The sequence below is a fragment of the Psammomys obesus genome, unplaced genomic scaffold (assembly GCF_907164565.1).
Source record: "Psammomys obesus unplaced genomic scaffold, mPsaObe1.curated_primary_1811, whole genome shotgun sequence".
Taxonomy (NCBI): Eukaryota; Metazoa; Chordata; class Mammalia; order Rodentia; family Muridae; genus Psammomys; species Psammomys obesus.
Genome location: NW_026596095.1, coordinates 22,580,580 through 22,601,023, shown reverse-complemented (window position 1 = coordinate 22,601,023; position 20,444 = coordinate 22,580,580). Strand labels below are relative to the sequence as shown.

Genomic DNA, 20,444 nt, shown 5'->3' with positions numbered 1-20,444 from the left:
ACACACACACACACACACACACACACACACACACACACACACACACATACACACACTGTAAAAAGAAACAAGAAAAAAACAAAAACAAACCACAGAATTATTATCTTCATTTCCTTTCTCCAATACAGAAATCTCCAGGCACCAAGACAAGTGTCCCCTAGCAGACCCCATGCTTCCATCACTGTGCACAGCAGTCAGGAGAGAGACCTTTAACAAGGTAATACCACCTCAGAGAATTGTCTTTATTAGGGTTTTATTGCTGTGAAGAGCCACCATGACCACAGCAACTCTGAAAGGAAAACATTTAACTGGTTGAGAGGTTTAGTACATTATTGGTCATGTACCAACAGGACGAAAACATGGCAGCACATGCTGCTGAAGAGGAGCTGAGAGTTCTACATCTGGATCAGCAGGCAACAGCAAAAGACTATGCCACAGCGGATGGAGTTTGAGCATAGAAGACCTCAAAGCCCTCCTCCACAGTGACCTACTTCCTCCAACAAGGCCACACTTCCTAATAGTGCTGTGGCCAAGCATTCAAATACAGAAATCCACGAGGACATTCCTATTCACACCACCACAAGAATCATGCATCTTCAAGCCAAAAACCCTCAACAGTTTCTCATCATCTTCTGTAGAATAAAGCCAAAGTGTTCCATTTGCAGTCATGCCTTGATGATCTTTGAACTCATCTTCCTCCCAGGGCTCCTGGTCACTTTGACCTGATTACTGTAAATGGAGCCTGTGAGGCATGTCAGGTTTCCTTCTGGCCCACTCCTGTTCTCCTCTCTACTTAGCTAACAATGTATGTCTCCTTTACAGTGAAAAAGTTCTCTGATTAAAAAAGAATAAACATATTAAAATGGCTTTTAAAAAACCAGCAATCTTCTCAGCCTTCTCTTCCTTTAATGTGCTGACTTTTTTCTTCAGTATTGTAATTTATTAATTTGGTACCTGATTAACTTGCTAGAATGTTCATTGGAGCAAAACTTCATTTTCTTTACTGTTGGGTTTTTGTTTTGTTTTGATTGTTTCAAAACAGGGCTTCTCTCTGTGTAGAAGCCCTGGCTGTCTTGGAATCACTCTGTAGACCAGGCTGGCCTTGAACTCATAGAGATCCACTTGCCTCTGCCTCCCGAGTACTGGGATTACAGGCAAGACAACCACTGCCCAGCTTTCTTTACTGTTGTATTTCAAGCACTTAGAGCAGAGCCTGCTACAATCAGAGGAACCAAATAAATACTGGATAATTAATTAGGTGAATGGATAAATAAACAAATGGCTTTTCCACTATAGGTCTCAAGTTCATATCCGGTCCAGTGTCTTCTGAGCAGTGGAATGTTTCTCAGTGTCAACAAGGGATGTTATACTTAGCTTTTCTAAGAAATCTGTGAAGAGGTTGCAAGGTCTTGTCAATCCCTCCCACAAAGTATTCTTTACAATGGGAAAGAATTCTTTACAAGGTTATTTCACAACCCAGGCAAATGTCCTCAGTCAGAAGCAAAGAAGCTTTTTCTTGGTATGTAGCCTGACAGTGCAGGACAATAATCTGATTTGTTATGATTTCCTGTTGGCTTAACGCTTTTGGTAAAAGCAGGCAAAATGAGAGTCTACAGATGAGAGTAAGCTGTGGCCTGCCACAGGCACCGGTGCTTTCCTTTGTAATTCTTATTATTTGCATACAAAGGGTTAGGTTTCATTCTGGCATGTCTTTCAAACAATTTGTTTAGTCGTTTCTCTTCCCCTCCTCCCCTCCTGTTTCCCTTCCTACCTCCCCTGTCTCTCTTCCTCGCTTCTCCCCTGCCTCCCTTCCTCTTTCCTCCCTTGTGCCCAATCACTTCCGGTCACTCCTTTCCACGTTCACATTACAGGGCACCTTTCACTTCCCCTGTAAATTTTCTTTTTTACTATGAACACACGACTTAAGTTTCAGAAAGATTTGTCTAAAAAACACACTGTAATTTTATTGTAATTTATAGCAATGTTAAGTTTTAACATTTACTTTCTTTCTGATATATAGGATTAAAAAAAAAAACAACAACGACAAAGACAGAGAGACAGACATGAGTACCAGATCTGAAATGTTACATAATCCTAATTTGACTACCTTAGCGTCAAGGGAAGCTATCAATGTTATCCAAACAGTCACAGACAGTTTGTGTGGGTGGGGAGTTGGAGGGATGTAGTCCAGGAATAGGGCACTTGTCAGGCATGCATAAGGCCCTAGGTTCAATCTCAAGTGTGGGATAGATAGATAGGTAGGTAGATAGATAGATAGATAGATAGATAGATAGATAGATAGATGAAAAAGGTCTGATTATCAAAATGCCCTAGTTTTATCACACAGTACAGACAGACTCTAGGCTATGGAGTCAAGGCCAGCCTGGGTTAGAATTTCAGAATTTTATCCCTGAGCAGGCAGTGGTGGCTCACAGCTTTAGTCCCAGCACACAGGAGACTGAGATAGCCAGGTCTTTTGAGGCCAACCTCATCTACAAAGTGAGTTCCAGGATAGCCAAGGCTACACAGAGAAACAAAAAAAAAAAAAAAGAATGGCACCTCTGTCAGCTGGCTGCTGACCGCCAGCTGTGTGTCCCTGAAAGGATTATCACATTTACTCATATCCTAGCAAGCCTTAAAAGTTATGCAGGCAGGGTGCTGGGGACATGGTTCAGCTGACAACGTGCTCGTCCCACAAGAACTTCAGTTCAGATCACATCTGTAATCCTGGCAATGGGAGAGTGGATACTGTGTGGCTAACTAGTCCAGGCAATCCATGAAAGACCCTCTCTCAAAAAGTAAGGTAAATCTGACTGATGATGCTCAGCATCAATATGTGGTGCACACGCACACACACACACACACGCACACACACACACACAATTTAACTCTAATGAAAAATGTAATTACCCTGTGTTTGGTGGTATGTACTTGTATCTCCAGCACATGGGAGACAAGGGCAGGAGATGTAGGGGTTCAACGTTATCCTCAGTTACATTGGGAGCTCAAGGCCAGCCTGAACTACATGAGACCCTGCCTCAAAAAGCCTAAATAAATAAATAGATAGATAAATAGATAAATAAATAAATAAAAAGGTATGAATAACAAAGACAATAAAATGTGGTTAAAAAAACTACTTAAGAATAGAAATAGCGATAATCATGGAATAGAAATAGCGATAATCATGTTAGGTAAATTAAATCAGACTCAAAAGAAAAGAATAGAAAAGAAAAAAGTTACAGCGTGTTTTCACTCCTGTTGAATCTAGATTTAAATATATGTAAGCATGTGTATATGTATTAGGATACAAAAGTAGAAAGAGGGAGGGATCAAGTTGAGGCCGGACAGAGTGAATAGGAGCAAAGTACATGGTACATTCACATGAAAATATCCAAATGAAACCCTGTTACATTTAAATTAAGAAGAATATACCCCCATTTAAAAGAATAAATCAACATGTTATTTAGGCTTGAGACTTGGCGTGTAGTTCGGTGTGTGCTTAGCATGCTCATGGCTCAGGGTTTCATTCTCAAAACACTCACACCCCCCAAATATTTAGGATTTTCATGAACACCAACCACCAAACTTTACTAGCACACTCCCCTATCCCTTGCGTGTATTTCAAACCTCAGTCCCCAAGGCTTCAAAGCGAAAATGAAAACGTCAGACACTGCAGTCGACGAACTAGGATTAACTACGAGTTCCTGCAAGCATCCGGGTGATTGAAACAGAGAGGAGGTTCCCTCTTTTCAAACACTTGAACAGAGAATCACCGCAGTTAAGTGGAGAGCAGACACAATGTGTGTTTTCTATAGGCAACTTCCGCCTTCCAGGGTCCCCGGTGGCCCAGCGAGGGTGGGTCGGTGTCCACAGCTGGCCCGAACCCCCACTGCCAGGCCACTTCCCCAACTGCCCACGGCAGCACAAACCGAGCAGGACCCGCATGGAGGGGTAGCAGCGCGCCCTACCTGGATCAGCCCTCGCCGGTGCAGGGCGCTGTGCACACAGCCCGGGACAGTTCCGGGTAGCACCAGGGAGCCGTTACCGTTGCTCACCCGCCAGCTCCCCCTCAAGCTGAAGCTCGGACCGGCCACCGCGCAGCCCGGCCCGCACAGCGCCAACAGCAAGAGCAGGTGGAGACGCATGCTGATTGCTAGCAGCAGGGACCCGGCAGTGTCGCCCCAGCCTCGGCAAGGCCTGGCCACTCTGTCCCCGCCCAGCCCCGGACCCGCCCCCAGGTCAGCTGAGCGCTCCCCGCGCCCGGCTGGGAAGGAATGCGGCCGGGACCCGCCACCCGGGTGCTAGGCAAGGCTCAGGGCCAGGGTCGCTGGGCCCTGCGCCCTCCTGAAGCTCGGCTCCCAGCTCCAGCTCCACCTTGTAAGTGGAAAGGCGCGATGCAAAGCGACAGAAAGATCTGGGAAGCCGAGTCTGAGCATTTGGGAGACCACAGGTGCGCCTCCACAACAGTGTGCTGGCTCTGCAAGGTGAGGTCTGCCGCCACGCAGGGCCAGCAGACTTGCAGACGTGGTCCCAGGCTGCAGGTCTGCAGGCTGAAGGCCCCCTCCATGCGCGACCTGCTAGGACTAAACAGTGCTAACTCTAAACTCGCAGGGTTGCTTCAACCGTTAACGGAGAGGCCCATGTGCTCTCTGTTAAGGGCGGCTGCATCGTGTCCTAAACCTTGTGGAGATGCCTCTGGGGCTTCCAGGAAACTGCATTAGTGCTCCAGGTGAGTCTGAAATCCCCTCCGCTGCTGTGGGGTTGGGCAAGCAACAGAATTCCCATTCGCTGAAGTTACAAAAAAAAAAAAAAAAAAAAAGCAGACCCTTTCGGGAGACGCGTCCTGGGTTCTTATGCTTTTAAACAAAGCATCTCACATTTATTACCTATTAATTTCATGGAGGGGTTGGAGGGGGTTCCTGCCACAGCGTGCATGTGGGAGTCAGAGAACAGCCTGTCAGAGGTTCTTACTGGAGCTGTCATCTTCCACCACGTGGATCCCAGGGATAGAACTCAGGTGTCAGGCTTGGAGGCATTCTCCTTTAACTGCTGCGCAGTCTCGTCAGCCCCCGGGTTCTTTTCAAAGACACCCCCCCACACACACCCAGGGGAGAGCAGGATGTTGGGACACAGAACAGAATTTGAAAAACAGTCAGTATGAAGCAAGGCTTGAAAATTATCAAGAAGTATCTTCTACCATTTAAACAAGGAGTTGAGAGAGGCTTAAGAACAGATGGCAGTGCTCCGCTGTCGAAGTTCAGACTTCCCAAGACCAAAAAGCAAGCATAGGTTTTGAAGTTGGTGTTTCCTGTGGTTTTGATGTCACAGTGTTTAAAAGAAAGATTAAGGGAGGAGCAGGTGCAGGTAGTGGTACCCCAACAATTGGTAAGTCTAGACAAATGGTGACTGGCTGTAACCTATAATCATAGCACTTGGGAGACTGAGGTAGTAGGATCAAGAGTTCAAGACCATCCTTGTCTACACATGGATTTTGAGGCCAGCCTGTTAGTATTTATAAATTATGCCATGCACACAACCAATCTTATATGATGGAGTTTATTAGATGGAGATGGAGAAAGATAGGGAGGAGAGAAGGAGAGAGAGAGAGAGAGAGAGGAGAAAGGATTGGGGGAGGGGCACCTTGGCAGAGAAAGATGGAAGACCTAAACAGCAAGGAGCAAGGAAGCGAGAGAGAGAGAGAGAGAGAGAGAGAGAGAGAGAGAGAGAGAGTTGGGAGTGGCAGACTGGTTATAACTGAAGTACCTGGCCCAGATGATGTCATAGGGTGCAGGTACTGACATAGGACGTTGTCAGGACCCTAAAGGTCCCTAAGAGCGGGCCAGTTGAATTACCTGCACAACATAACATAGCCTGTGCTACAAGAGACCTAGCTACAAAAAATAATAATAGCTGGGCTGGAGAGTTGTCCCAGTGGCTAGAAGCACTGTTTTTGCTTTGTCTTGTTATCATTTGGCACTCAGAGGGCTAGCTCTCATCCACACTGACCGTCATTAGATTTTTGAATGTGCTAACAGGCACACAAGGCATCAATGTGTAGTGCTTGTTTGCTGAGTCCTCAACCTCATTTCGTCTTCTGGACAAATGTACATGCATACAATATGGGATATTCCTTATTTCTTTGCCTCTATTGAGCCTGGTTGTCAATGCACACGTCTGGAGTTCCCATCTCCCTCATGACTAATGTCCAGATTTTTTTTTTCTTTTTGAGTGCTTCTTGAAGCCCGCTCCCATGAATGTACTTGTGAAAGTTGACAGTGTATTTTCAGGTCACCACCTTGTTGATGGCAGAATGTCTCTTCTTTTCGCCACCTTTCTTAGTGGGATCCATTCTACCAGGCCCAAGTTCAAGAGCCCTTGTTCTTGCAGAGGACCTAGGTTCAATGTTCAGCACCCACATTGTGGCTTACAACCTGTAACTCCAGTCCTAGGGGATCTGAGACCCTCTCAGACTCCTGAGTGTGCCAGACATGCTTGTAGTGCATGTACATACACACGGGAAAGAGATACAGACTCACATTAAATGATAACATAAAATATTTTAAAAATTAACGTAATGATAGCAAGGAAGACTAACTCTGTAGATTTAGGTGGGAAATGCTCCATTAGAACTGCTCACCTAGATTAGGAACACAGAAAAAGAGCCTGGCAAATCACTCCCCATCCAGAAGCCACAAGTGTGAAAATTCCTAAACCCCTCAAGAATGAGGAGGGAGAGGGAGAGCCAGCCTGGTGAAGTAAGGTTTCTAAAGCTTGACACCTGCTATAGTTCCTAGACTCTCAAATATCATAAGGAATAAAAGCGTCTATGCTCACCACTAGGACACGGTGTGTCAAGTATGCATAACGGTGGCAAACTAAGAGGACCCCCATGGGAAGTAACAAGTAACAGAGGCACCCTAAGTCGGTCAGAGGTGTCATCCACAGAACACATAGACAAGGTCAGGCAGCTGCAAGAATAGTCTTCCCCTGAGGGAGCCCCGGAAGAACAGCAACACTTCTTTCAAGTGTGGTTATCCACCTGGGAGGAAGGGGGTCCCGGAAACAAGAGCAGCTACAGAAAAGCAAGGGATAGAAAAAGAAACCATTAACCCTCCTCTCTTTAGCTGGGCTGTTGGGAAGAGAAATATTTCAATCATATGTAAGACTAAAATCTTAAACTGAACTGAAGTGAACTTTTTAAATACCTGCAGTGTGCTAGCTAGTTTTGTTTGTTTGTTTGTTTGTTTGTTTGTTTGTCAAATTGACATAAGCAAGGGCCATCTGGAAAGAGAAACCTCCCTTGAGAAAATGCTCCTATCATGTTGGCCTGTAGGCAAGCATTGTCTTGGTTAATGACTGGTGTGGGAATTCCCAGCCAACCCTGGGAGGGTGGGCCTGGGTTTTACAATAAGTAGCTGGGTAGGTTATGGAGAACAAGCCAGGAAGCCCCCATGCCCCATGGCTTCCATTCCTACCTCCAGGTTCCTGCCCTGAGGTCTTGCTCTGACCTCCCTCAGTGATGGGCAGTAATGAGGACGCATAAATCAAACAAACCCTCCCAAAGGCCCTCCTCAAGTTCTTTCTGGTCAACATTTTATCACAGCAAAGGAAGTAAAACTAATATGTGTTATTAAGGAAAAAGGATGAAATCGAAACGGATATCATCAACAGATGTGTGTAACTGCAGGCAGAAGGCAAGGAACCCAATCACCACAAAGTGGTTACAAAAGCATAGGTTATTATCCCTCAGGCTTCCTAACTCTCTTAAGGGAACCTTTTGCTATAGTGTAACCTAGGAGCTCACATCCAAGAAGCCATTTAAGTGACCCAGATGAGAAAAGATCCAGAAAGGTCCCATTTTATTGGTGCAGGCCTGCAATCTCAGCTACAGGAGAAGGGGAGCTGGAGGGTCACAGTTGAAGGCCAACTTTGGCTGTAGCATGAGTGGGCAACTTAGTAAGATCCAGTCTCAAAAAGGGTAACAAACGCTAGGCTCAGTGTTAGCATATTTCCCTCTTAGAAGGTCCTGGGTCTATATTATAGTGTCATCAAAGCAACCAAACAACAGTTAAAACATATTTTAAAAACCCATAGGCTAAATAAATAGGGCTGGAGAGATTGGTCAGTAGCCGGGAGCACTGCCTACTCTTCATGACGATCTGGGTTAGAGTCCCAGCACCCACCTGGAGGCTCATAACAATTTGTAGCTCCAGCGCCAGGAATCTGACATCCTCTTCTGGCCTTCCCGTGCAAAGCATACCTGCAGGGCACAGACATACAAGCAGACAGAATACCCATACACATAAAATAAAAACAAATACAGTATTTTAAGGAATAACACAATTTCAGTCATTTTTAAAATTTTTACTTAAATGATAATTTTAGAAATCTAAGGAAGTAATGTAACTCTCGTTTCTGATCTGGAGTGTTGAGAGTGGGCGTTAGGTGTTGCGACCATGTATCTGACAAGGAGCAACTTGAAGACTCCAAATCTAAAAGAGTACAGTTTATGATGGGGAACGGCAGCAGCATATGCTGGGACACCTAACATCAAAAAGCAGTGAAGGGGCAGGAGCACTGGTTCAGCAGCCAAGAGCACTGACTGTCTTCCAGAGGACCTATATGGTAGCTTACAACTGCCTGAAAGTCCTCTTCCAGGAGATCCAATGCCCTCTTATGGCCTCCTCAGACACTAGACACGCACACAGTACACAGACAGACCTGCGGGCAAAACACCCACACACTTGAAATTAGGCAAAACAAAGAGAATTTTAGAGCAGAGACCCAGGAATGCTGGCGCTCCCCAGCTTCCGCCTTTCTTTTTATTCAGTCCGGGACTTCGGGCCCTTGGGAAGGTGCTGCTCACATTCAGAATGATTTTTTTTTTTTGCCCCATACTTCTTGGGAAATACACTTTCAGACTGTGCAAAGTCATGTCTCCTAGGTGACTGTAAATCCAGTCAAGAGCCAGTGAGATGACGCAATGGATATGGGCACTTGCCACCAAGCCTGAATTCAATTCCCGATTACAAGACTAGAAGGTTGTTCTCCATATGTGTAAAATGTACACACACACTCACAAACACACACACTTTCACACCACCCCCACTACAGAAGCTGTCTTTGAGTACAGTCAACTCATCAGCAGGTATAATGTAGATGAGAGAAAAATTTCTGAGCTTGAAAATGTCAACAAAATCTTTCCAAAGTAAAAATGATAAACACGCTGAAAAGAATTAGACAGAATATCCAAGAGTGGTGAGGCAGCTATGGAAGCTGTACCAGAAATGAATCAGTGATGCAGAAATCTCTACCAGACATGAATTAGTGATGCCATAGGAAAAAGACAGAAAGGAACACATGATATGTTGAGGAAATAATGACTGAGAATTTCACCCATCACAGATGCAGGAAGTTCAGAGAACAGTGAGCAAAATAAATGACAATGATTAAGCAAATATATCTCGGCATACCTTAATCAAATTGTAAACAATCAGAGGTAAATGAAAGTCTTGAAAGCAACAACAGCACATGAGGAAGAAAATCTTGTGAGAACTACGGAGGAGCCATCTTCAGCTGATAGCAAGCTTCTTGGAGGCCTATGCAAGGGAAAGGGAATGGCATGAAATACCTAAAGTGTTGAACAGGAAACATAGCAAGGCAACTCTATTACTTGTGAAATCATCCCTCCAAACCCAAAGAGAAAGACTTCCTGATTTCTTCAAGCTGCTTTATGCTCCCTCTATCCATTTCTTTTCTTTTTTTTTTTTTTTTTTCTTTTCTAATAATGTGGCTGTTATGAATCTTTTATTCTCTTGGGTTTTTTTTTTTTGTTTGGTTGGTTGTTTGGTTGGTTGGTTGGGTTTTTTTTTTTTGTTTTTATTTCCAGTTTAAAAAAGCTTTTTGGAGGTCTGGAGCTGGCTTAGTGGGTAAAGAAACCCATGTAAAAGTGGAAAGGGAGAATCAGCTCCTAAAGCTTGTCCTATAGGTATGCTTGAACTCACACACAGCCCTCACTCCTACTGCCGCTCTCCTTCCCTCTCTGTAAAAGAAGCTTTTCATTTTCATATGTTTTTGGACTTAGAGAAACATCATAAAATTGGTGCAAAGATCCCCCTGTGTAGCTCAGCTAGATTTCTTTAGTACTTCACATATTATAAAAACCCAGAATACTAATCAAATCTAAAAGTTAATATTGATATCATACTATCAAATAATTTACACCCAGATTTTCATTTTCCATCAACTGTTTGGGATGTAACATTCAATGCAGAATTTGTATTCCATCTAGTTATCACATTCCTGTTTCCTTCCAATTTGTGAGATTTCCATTTATAACTCAACATTTTGAGGCATGCTGGGAGTTATTTTTCAAAGCTTGGATTGTCTAAAATTTGATTAATTGGGTTGAATGTGCATGTGAATAGAGAGAACACTAAGAGTGGAGATGTCCCTTTCAATACAGAACACTATATCGGTGTGTATCATGCACAGTAACCTTGCTTGCATGATCAAGGTAATCTCTGCCAGGTGTCTCCAGAGGAAGCTGCAGTTTCCTGCTTTGTAAGTAGCAAATATTGGGGTATGGGATGATAGTCTGAGCCTATGTGAATATCCTGCTCCTGTTAGACATTCACCCCCAAATTCAACTATTGTTGGCCGGCCTTTCCGAAGCCAGTGTTGTGTTTTGTAGATAAATCTGCCACATTCTTCGTCCCTCATTCGTCACTGGAATTCCCAGAGAAGGTGGAATCTGTCCCTGAACTATGTTCTGCACTTCAGTGCTAGGGCTCTAACACACAGCCTGATGCACATCTGGTAAGCATCTGTCTCCAATCTACACTTCTGGTTTCCACACAATGCATTTGAACAGGCCTACCTACCTTACTGGATTCTAACATTTGTCATCTTTACCCACCCCAAATGGCCTTAAAACTCTTAATTGCTATTTTATGCCTCTCCTCAGTTTATACCTTTTTGTTTAGTTCTAGCATTTTAAATTAATGTTAGACAAGCATGGAGCTACATGGTACTTTCTTTAATCACAGAAAACATTGTTTCATAGTTAATTTTAAATTTCTCACTTTCTTTACTTTGAGGTATTTCAGATTTCTAATTTTGTCATTGGTGAGGGGCAGAGGCACAGCTGTACATCATCTTCAGCTGTTTGAGTTCTTTTTTGAGGAGGTACACACACACACACACACACACACACACACACACACACACACGATGCCGCATGAGTGTTTTCCCTGCATATCTATGTCTGTGTATAAGTGTATTGCACTCTGAGTTCAGAAACCAGAATACCTTGAAACTGAAGTTACAGATGGTTGTGATTGCTTGAAATCGAACCTGGGTCCTCTGGAAGAGCAGCCAGTGTTCTTATCTGTTGAGCCATATCTCCAGCCCTGTGTTTGATTACACAAATTTCTACTCCATGTAGGATTTATTTAGGTACTTGCAGTGCCTTTACTTGCTAAACCATTCTCCAAATCTTTTGCTTTTGCTCTTAAGTGAATGCCCCCCCCCCCCTTTTTTGGTAGATAATTTACTAGTTTTTATCTACTCGCTTTAAATTTTTTCTTTCCTATTCACACAATGTCTCAAGGCACTGCTATTTTATTCTTTCTATTTGAGCTTCAAGCTGGTTTACTTAATCTTTAATTTCTATAAATTCTATTTTGGAAAAAAAGAGCCCTTTTCTCTAAATTTTCAAAACTTGCTTTTGCTGCATTCCCACATTATTATTATTATTTTCTTTTTAAGAGTGTAAGGCCAGGCTGGAGCAATGGCTCAGTGGTTAAGAGCACTGTCTGTTCTTCCAGAAATCCTGAGTTCAATTCCCGGCAACCACATACTGGCTCTGGCTGCAGGTGTAAATGCAGATACAGCACTCATAAAAATAAATAAATAAATAGATAGATAGATAGATAGATAGATAGATAGATAGATAGATAAATAAACCTAAAAAAGAAAGTGTAAGTCCAAGCTAGGCGTGTGGGCGCACACCTTTAGTCCTAGTTCTCTGGGAGGCTGAGACAGGTGGAGCAATGTGAGTTCAAGGCCAACCTGGTCTACAAAGCCAGTCTGGGATGCACAGAGAAACCCTGTCTCAGAAAAAAAGAAAATCTAAAAGAATTTAAGTCCAATCAGTAAAAATTACACAGTGGATTAAACTGAAGTTTAATAATTTTAATATAAAAATTAACTAAGATAACACACGATAATAAAAGGAAACCACATGGGACCTCAGGCTGAGGGAGTATCCAATAATACAAACTCAAAAATAGAGTCAGATCCTTTCACATGACTCTAGTCTGTTAGCTAGCAAAACAAACAAACAAAAACAAAAACAAAACAAAACAAACTAACTTGATGGTTTTAGCCAGGCCTCAACCAGTCTGGAGTTACTGTACCATGGACAGAGCATCTGAGATTATAAACAGGGAAGCAGGTGACTGGCAACTGGCAATGCAGGCCTCCTGCGAAAGTCCAGAGGCTCAGGCCCTCTTTGCACAGAAACTTGCAGCAGGAGCAGACCTTTTAGACCCGTTGGGGCACAAACAATCTGCATATGTTCGTTGCGGCTCAGATGACTTTAGGGCTGTGGATGCCCAGGGAACCGGCAGCTCAGTGTAGGCCATCCAAGAACTTGTTAAAGAGGTGCAGAAAGGTTGGCCTGTGGCCAGGGCTGCAAGGGCTTGTACATACACACACACTGGCTTCATACTCCTGCCAACCAACACTCAGCCCTACGCCAGCAATCTCAAGAGAAACCTGTGCCTGCAGGATCCCTCCAATATCTTTTATTAAGGAAGTCCAACAGCACTCTGACTTTAAAGATAAACTCTTAAAGAGCTGGGCTTGGTGGTGCACACCTTTGATCCTAGCACTCTGAGTTCAAGGCCAGCCTGATCTACATAGTTTCAGGATAGCCAAGGCTATATGGAAAGATCCTGTCTCGAAATAAAAAAAAGTGGTAGAACCATTATGTCTATCTTCATGTTTCTTTCTTTCTGTTTTGTTTTTTTGGAACAGAGTTTTTCTGTGTAACCTTGGTTGTCTTGGACTTGATTTGTAAACCAGGCTGGCCTTGAACTCACAGAGATCTACCTGCCTCCACTTCCCAGAGTGCTGGGATTATTTTCATGTTTCTTAAAGCCTTTTTTCATCTCTTGTACTCAGAATTATTTCTTTATATATTTAAGCTCTAATCCTTTAATGAATTATACCTACTAGACCACCTACTAGACCATTAAGCGTATCTTATAGGATTATTCTCTTTAACCTCTAGTAGTTAATAGGTTTTATTGGCATTTTACTAGTATCTTGTTCATTATTTCTATATTTGTGTTGAGAGCGTAGATGAGTGTGCATGTGTGTAGAGGCACTTGTACACAAATACATTTGCATGTGTGTGAGCAGGCCACAGGAGGGCCTCAGGTGTAGCTCTCTCTCAGGAGTCATCCATCTTTATTGAGAAGGGGCCCTGGCACTTGCTGTCTTATGGTTAGCAAGTCCAGGGACCATCAGTCTCCAATTCCCCAGCACTGAGATTATAGGCATGTACCACCACATGAGGCTTTTTACATGTGTTCTGGGAATTGAACTCAGATTTTCATGTTTGTGTGGCAAGCACTCGACTGATCTATCTCCCCAACCCTCTGGTTAGAGTTTAAGTTTCCCTCATATCTATACCATAATGGTTAGATGGTAGAAAGTGAATATCTCCATTTAAATCGTAATCTCTGCCAGGCACAGTGGTGACACACACCTGTAATTCCAGCACTCAGGGAGGCAGAGGCAGGTGGATCTCTGTGAGTTCGAGGCCAGCCTGGTTTACAAAGCAAGTCCAGGACAGCCAAAGCTACACAGAGAAACCCTGTTTCAAAAAAACCAACCAATCAACCAAAAACAAAATAACAACAAAAAAAGCTTAATCTCTGCCATTAGGTGAGTATTAGCCTCTTTTCCCTCTAGTTTTTACACCTAAAATATAGGGACAGTGATATAATCATAAATAATAAATGTACAAGTTACTAGATTTTAAACTTGATTTATAGGGCTGGAGAGATGGCTTAGTAGTTAAGAACAGTAGTTGCTCTTCCAGGGGACCTGGATTCAGTTCCAAACACCCATACGGTGGGCTCACAACCGTTCAATCTGCAGTTCCAAGGGATCTTTTCTGACCTGGGCACAGGCACATGTGTGGTGAATATACCAATGTGAAAACACTCATACATATAAATCTAAGTATTTTTAAAATGAATTTTTAAAATGTTGACATATGTAAAGAATTCATAACAGAACCTAAAAACTAAAATATTATGGCATTATCTAGCCTTTTGAGCTGATACTTTTTTTCTTTCTTTCTTTCTTTCTTTCTTTCTTTTTTTTTTTTGGAGACAGGGTTTCTGTTTTAGCACTGGCTGTTCTGGAACTCACTCTGTAGATCAGGGTGGCCTTGAACTCACAAAGATCCACCTGCCTCTGCCTTCCAAGTGGAGCTGATACATTTTTTAAAAGTAGATTGATACAAAATTAACCATTCAAGATTATACAGGGTAATTATAGAGTGTTTAAAATGTTCCATGGCCATTACTTGGGACATTTTCAGAGACCCCTGTTCTTAGTAGGCAATAATTTCCATTCTTCCTTCCTTCCTTCTGGGTACACATTAGTATGCTGTTTCTCTAGGTTTAACTATTCTGGTTGTTCGTATAATATGGTGTCTTTATGTTTACTTTTGTTTTCTTAATGATTTTAAGATCTAGCCACATTCTAGCATGTATTTTATGACTGAATAATTATTCAAAAATATAAAACTCAAATGTTTCTAATTATGAAAAAATGTACATCTGCATATACATTTCCATTTGTTTAAATGCTTGTTTTCATTACTCTTATACATGTATTTAGGAATGGATTCCTGAGGCATCCAGGGCTGCTGCATGTGAGGCAAGTGTTGGGCTACTTCAGCTGCACCCTTGGCCTGTCAACTTCTGAGGAACTGCCAAACTCCTCTCACAGGTGCTGAACCTCTTAAACTCCTATCAGAAAAGCCCAAGTTTGTTTCTTCAAATCTGCAGCAAAATAATTCTCCATTTAAAAAAAAAAAAAATGTGGGCACAAAAAAAAAAAAAAATGTGTGTATAGATGTTATGTCTGTACCACATGGGGTTAGGGTTAAAGTCTAGAAGGCATCATATCCCTCTTGGACTCGAGTTATAGTCAATTGTGCACTGCTTTGTGGGTTCAGGGAATCAAACCTGATTCCTCTGCGAGAGCAGCCAAGACTCTTAACTGCTGAGGAATCTCTCCAATCCCACAATTAGTCATCTTAATCAGTAGAAAGCAACACCTCATTGTGACTTTTACCATTTCACTGATATTAATAATGTTAATATTCATGTGCTTGTTTGCCATTTGCATATTTTCTTTAGAGAAACATTTTCTACTTTTTTGACTACTGTTTAATAGGGTTACTTCTACAATTTCTTCATATTTTTGAATTTTTAGGTCCTTATAAAGTTTGTAAATGGTTTTCATTCTGTACATTTTTCAGAGGTCCAAGAATATTTTTATTTACATGGCTGTCTCAGTACTTTTTTGGATGAATAGTTTTGCTGTCATGTGAAATGTGAATTGACCAGAAATGCATGGTTCTCCATTTCTATTTCAAAAACCTTTGCTTCCCCCTGCCCCAGTACACCATTTGGCTAGTGTGGCTTTGTTAGCTTGTAGTTAAGTCTAGAGACTGCAAAGTTAGAATCTTTTGCCTTTGTACCTTGCAATCTCATGTAAAAATTTAAAGTCCAAGAGAACTTGGACTTTGACAGGAATAGCAACTGAATCTACGTTGTTTTGATCATATTACCTCAACAGCACAAATCTAATATATATATATATACACAAGATTTCCACACTTGGGCTCACCAGGACTCAGGAAATGGTCTCGTTTCAGTGTGCAAGTTTCACATACCTGTGAAAACTTATTCTCAAAAAAATTTTTGAAGCCATTATAATTAACATTTTACTTTTGTTATAAAACTTTGGTTTCATATCCTGTAACTTAGTGGTGTGTACATGAAGTCTCTAGGAGCTCCCACACATACTACTTGGAAACAATTTCTCCCATTTGAGTTTTTTTTTTTTTGTGTGTGTGTAGATGTGTGTTGTATGCGTATATGCTACGCCTGCACAAGTACTGACTGGGGCCAGAAGAGGGGGTCAAAGCACTCAATGTTATTAGTTGTGGTTGCTGGGACTAACTCCTGGGTCTTCTAGAGGAGGTGCTTTAAGTGCTGAGCCATTTCTCCAGCCTGGTGACAGCTTTAGTATTTGAAAAGTTGCACCACTTTCCTCATTCATAGGCTATTCACTTATTTTAAGTCTGTTTATTGGCTACCAAATTCCTGCAAGGTACTTCCCTCCCCCACCCCCAACCCAAAGACAGGGTTTCTCTGTGTAACCTTGACTATTCTTTACAGACCAAGCTGGCCTCAAACTCAGTGATCCGCCTGCCATTTGCCTCCCTGAAATGATTAAAGGATGAACCACCATGAGGCTCAAGGTTCTCTTTATTTTGGATGTTCCATTGATTTGGAACCACTTTAAATTCTCTCGAGTTTTTTAGGACCACCTATTTTGGCTACAAATCTTTACCTAAGTCTTACTATAAATTCTTATTTCCTCTTGGAGTTTTGACCATGATGGCAAAGTTGATGGTAAAAGACTAATTGTATCAAGGATGAGTTCACAGAAGACAGTATGACACTTTAAAGTTCTTCCCAAGTGTTTACAGAACTGTCCAGTTTGTAATTATCTGTACTAAGAAAATGTACTCTGCTGTGACATAATCTACAGTACTCTAGAGCTGAGACTCAAACTGAGTCACAACCCCACGTGGTAAGCAAATACAGGGGCCATAAACAAGATGAACAGTAAACATATACAAAATGCAATCAAAAAAAGCAGTCCAAAGCTTTGTTTTTTTTTTAAAGAATTCTCTAGGGACTCCCACACGTCACTTGAGAAACAATTTCTTCCCATTTAAAAGACTAATTTTTTTTTCTTTAATGTAGATGTGCTGGAAGTAATCTGAGTGTTTTTGGCAGCACTCTCCCAAGTCACTCTGCACTTCACGCTGGTTCTGAATAACATGCACTGCACATAGCAGCAGGCCACAAAAACAGCAAATGATACTTAGCCTGTAAAATTTATCTACTGTACAGTTTTCTACTCTTACAGACCCAGGCTTCCTAGAAAACCTACATCTCAACCAGCAGCACAGAAAAACAGGCGTTCAACATTATTCTACCACTATTTAGCATGTAAGCATCAGTTCAGTTTGTGTTGGAACGTTTGACTTTTACTGTTTCACTTGTCAACTTGTGTTAAACTGCTTAGGAAATGTGACTTGGGACCAAAGCAAAGATTTCCAACAACTTCTGACCGTAAATATATTTATGCCATTTTTATCTTGTATTTATGAGTAACCTACTCTTCATTGATGATTCCAAAAATTAAAAACTTCAACTAAAACTCTTAACACTGAAGATGCTTTTCATGTAATCACTATACCTAAGATTGATGAACACAAAATAAACCACTTCAATATGCTCCTCTTCCAAAAACATTTAAAAGGAAGATATATACACCTATATACTCATAACTCAGAATTAAGTAAAAAAAAAACATTGGGCTGAGAATAAGGTATTCTAGACAGTAAAGGTTAAAATTTTCTGTACTGTAATAGTGCAGTTGCTAGAAATTTATAGAGACTAACCACAAACTTATCTGTGTGCAACTGCTACCTAAGAAAATGCAGTCATTCAATACAAAGACAAAACCTTCCCTCATGAAGTTTACATTCAAGAATAAATCAAAACAAGATCAAGTATGCACTAAAGAGCAGTAGTCCCAATGCACTCTATATAATTGATACATTGTAGAAAATGGAATGCTCCAAAAATGCCATTGTCACTAGAGATATACCATAAAAAAAGGCATACAGCATGTGGCCTAAAAGTATTGTCTGAAGAAAGCCCATTATGTATCTGCAAGCACCTGGGTGAACTGAAAGAATAGCGATAGAGGTGGAACAAAGATACAAGTTAAAAATGTAATAACTCACTTTTACTAGGATGGAAAACCATGACTAGGGTAAGCATGGTGGTACGTGCCTTTAACCATAGGAAAAGGCAGGCATGTCTATAAATTTGTGGCCAGCCGTTTCTACTTAAGGGTACTCCAAGCTACACAGTAAGACTGCCTCAAACCAAAACCATGGCATGGCACCATTGGCCAATATTGTACATGAGATGGGTTTTAATAATCCAAAAAAATTTAAGTAACGCTTTATATCACATTGTTAGGACGGTTTATGGCATAACAATCATTTCTTATTCGGAAGTCAAGACACCTATTTTGGGTCAGTAGAGATGGGTACTCACATTTGAGGACAAGAGGCAGTTTTGTCTCCAGAGAATGTGAAGCATTCTACATTCTAAAGATGCTCTCTAGATAGCCAGGTGTATGACAACAGGAAGACAAGTGATAAGAACAGGATAAGAACAGCAAGCCCTCTGCTTTTAAGCTCCTAGGGCACCAAAAGTTACTTGTTTAGTTGTGTTAATTAGAAATTAACCCTAGCACTGGGAGAGGCAGAGGCAGGTAGATCTAAGTTTGAGGCCAGCCTACATAGCCACAACAGCCAAAGCTACACACAGAAACCCTGTCTCAGGAAGAAAAAGGAAAAATTGAAGCCAGGTGGTGACCTTTAATCTCAGTGCTCTGGACGCAGAGTATGGTTGACCTCTAGAGTTCAAGGCCAGTTTGGTCTAGAGTGAGTTCTATGACAGCCAAGAACACAGAGAAACCCTTTCTCAAAACAACAAAAAAACAACAAAACGGGGGGAAAAGGCCAGCGTAAACTGTGCGTCTGAGTTAATCATTAAAGAAAATAAGGCTAAGGTCCTAAAGTAGCAAGGAAGAGGGCAAGTGGTGGCCAGGCTCACATTTTCCTTGTCTAAGCAATACCGCACTCTGCATTTGCTGCCAAAAGCCGTTTCCAAATGTTTACCATTGATTTTCTCAATGCACTGAGGAAACTGTTCTGCCTTAAAGTACATCTCATAAGCTCAAAAACAAGCATCTTCAAACCTTAACCTCCACTGTGAGAAGTCAGGTAGCATGTTCTCTAGCTGCAAGTATCTAGAGCCAGTCTTTGAGTCACTCGTTGGTCTTTACAAGGTATTAGGCTCCACATTTCAGTTTTTAAACAAGTCGGGGCAGGACCTACTGGCTTTGTATTCTAAAACATCCCAAATGACTGGTTTTGAATCACTTTGAAAATCACCATTCTAATCCTCCCTACACCAGTTTCTTTATAATAGCTGCTCCAATGTTACATTCAAAACTCAAGCTCGTATTATTAAATCCAAGTGCAGACTTCATGTTAGCTGGAATTACCGAATAAGACCAAAGTGTGTTTAAACACAGACTTTAATGGTAACAATTCCTTTAAGCTCAATTACTTCAGCTATTACAAGTCTTATGCAGATGTCACTATTAGACAACATTTAGTGACTTGCACTGGGTTCCTCATAAAAGACAAATTCACTTAAAAGTGTAACCAACAGTCATTGAACAGTTTTGTTATGTCAACACAAAACATGACTAATTTTAGTAATCCCCACCCCCCAAAAATCACGAACACAGCATGATCAGTGTTTTAAGTATACTTCAACTAACCCATTAAAATAAAGTGAGTGTTTCACTACCCCTGAGACCACTAGTTAACTGTGGTTCATACTTTTAAATGTGAGCACACCCACACAAAGAAACAAACTAGTCAGTTAAAAAAAAAGATCTGATTATCACATTGCAATCCTGCCCAAGAAAAACAGTCAAAAGGAAATTTACCATTAACAGGCCAACTGGACTCTAAAGTTTAAATTTTTTTAAATTTATGCATTAAAAGGTATAGGACACAAATAGTCTACATCAACATTCGGCCTAATACTCACTTTTGTCCTATACCTGGCACTAGTGATGCCACATGGTACTGGGTAGTGTAAAAAGGAGAGCAAATTCTTGGATTCTTTTGAAAAAATCTCATCATGGGTGATCCCAAAGTGTCCAGTGTCCATACATTCAGAATGTTGGTTTTCCAGGTACTCTACTGTTCTCTTAAACCTGGAGAAGCCTCTATGGCTTATTCCCTTAGAAGCGACATATGAAATGTATAAAGCATCAAAGTCAAAGATAAAAAGAACTGGACATACCCATTAATTCTGACAATCAATGGTTTAAGGAAGTAATCTGTAAATACCAAAGGGGAGAAAAGCATCAATTTGAAAGCCAATTAGGGATCCACTGGCTTTATAAAAATGTGTTTGTTATATTCGGCTTTCAAGACATACACTTACTAAAGCTGT

The 20,444-nt window shown here is 41.5% G+C and overlaps 1 protein-coding gene and 1 long non-coding RNA gene across 4 annotated transcripts in view; one reads left to right on the top strand and one right to left on the bottom strand.

Annotated features, from left to right (window-relative positions):
* The window catches only part of Manba (mannosidase beta), an 85,425-nt gene extending 81,231 nt beyond the window's left edge, over positions 1–4,194 (bottom strand). For both annotated transcript variants that reach the window (XR_008722596.1, XM_055628244.1), the window contains exon 1: positions 3,969–4,194. Coding sequence is in view for 1 of the 2 variants with exons in the window: in XM_055628244.1 (XP_055484219.1) it covers positions 3,969–4,145 (177 nt within the window). In the remaining variant the exon portion in view is untranslated. The remainder of the gene's footprint in view (positions 1–3,968) is intronic.
* Positions 4,195–4,281: 87 nt separating this feature from the next.
* Positions 4,282–17,554, top strand: LOC129691979 (uncharacterized). Of its 2 annotated transcripts, none has more exons than XR_008722586.1 (4): positions 4,282–4,450; positions 4,612–4,729; positions 10,694–10,818; positions 14,923–17,554. It is a non-coding gene; the product is annotated as an uncharacterized LOC129691979 (long non-coding RNA). The 2 variants fall into 2 exon arrangements; XR_008722585.1 differs by having other exon boundaries at positions 4,282–4,484.
* Positions 17,555–20,444: the final 2,890 nt, after the last annotated feature.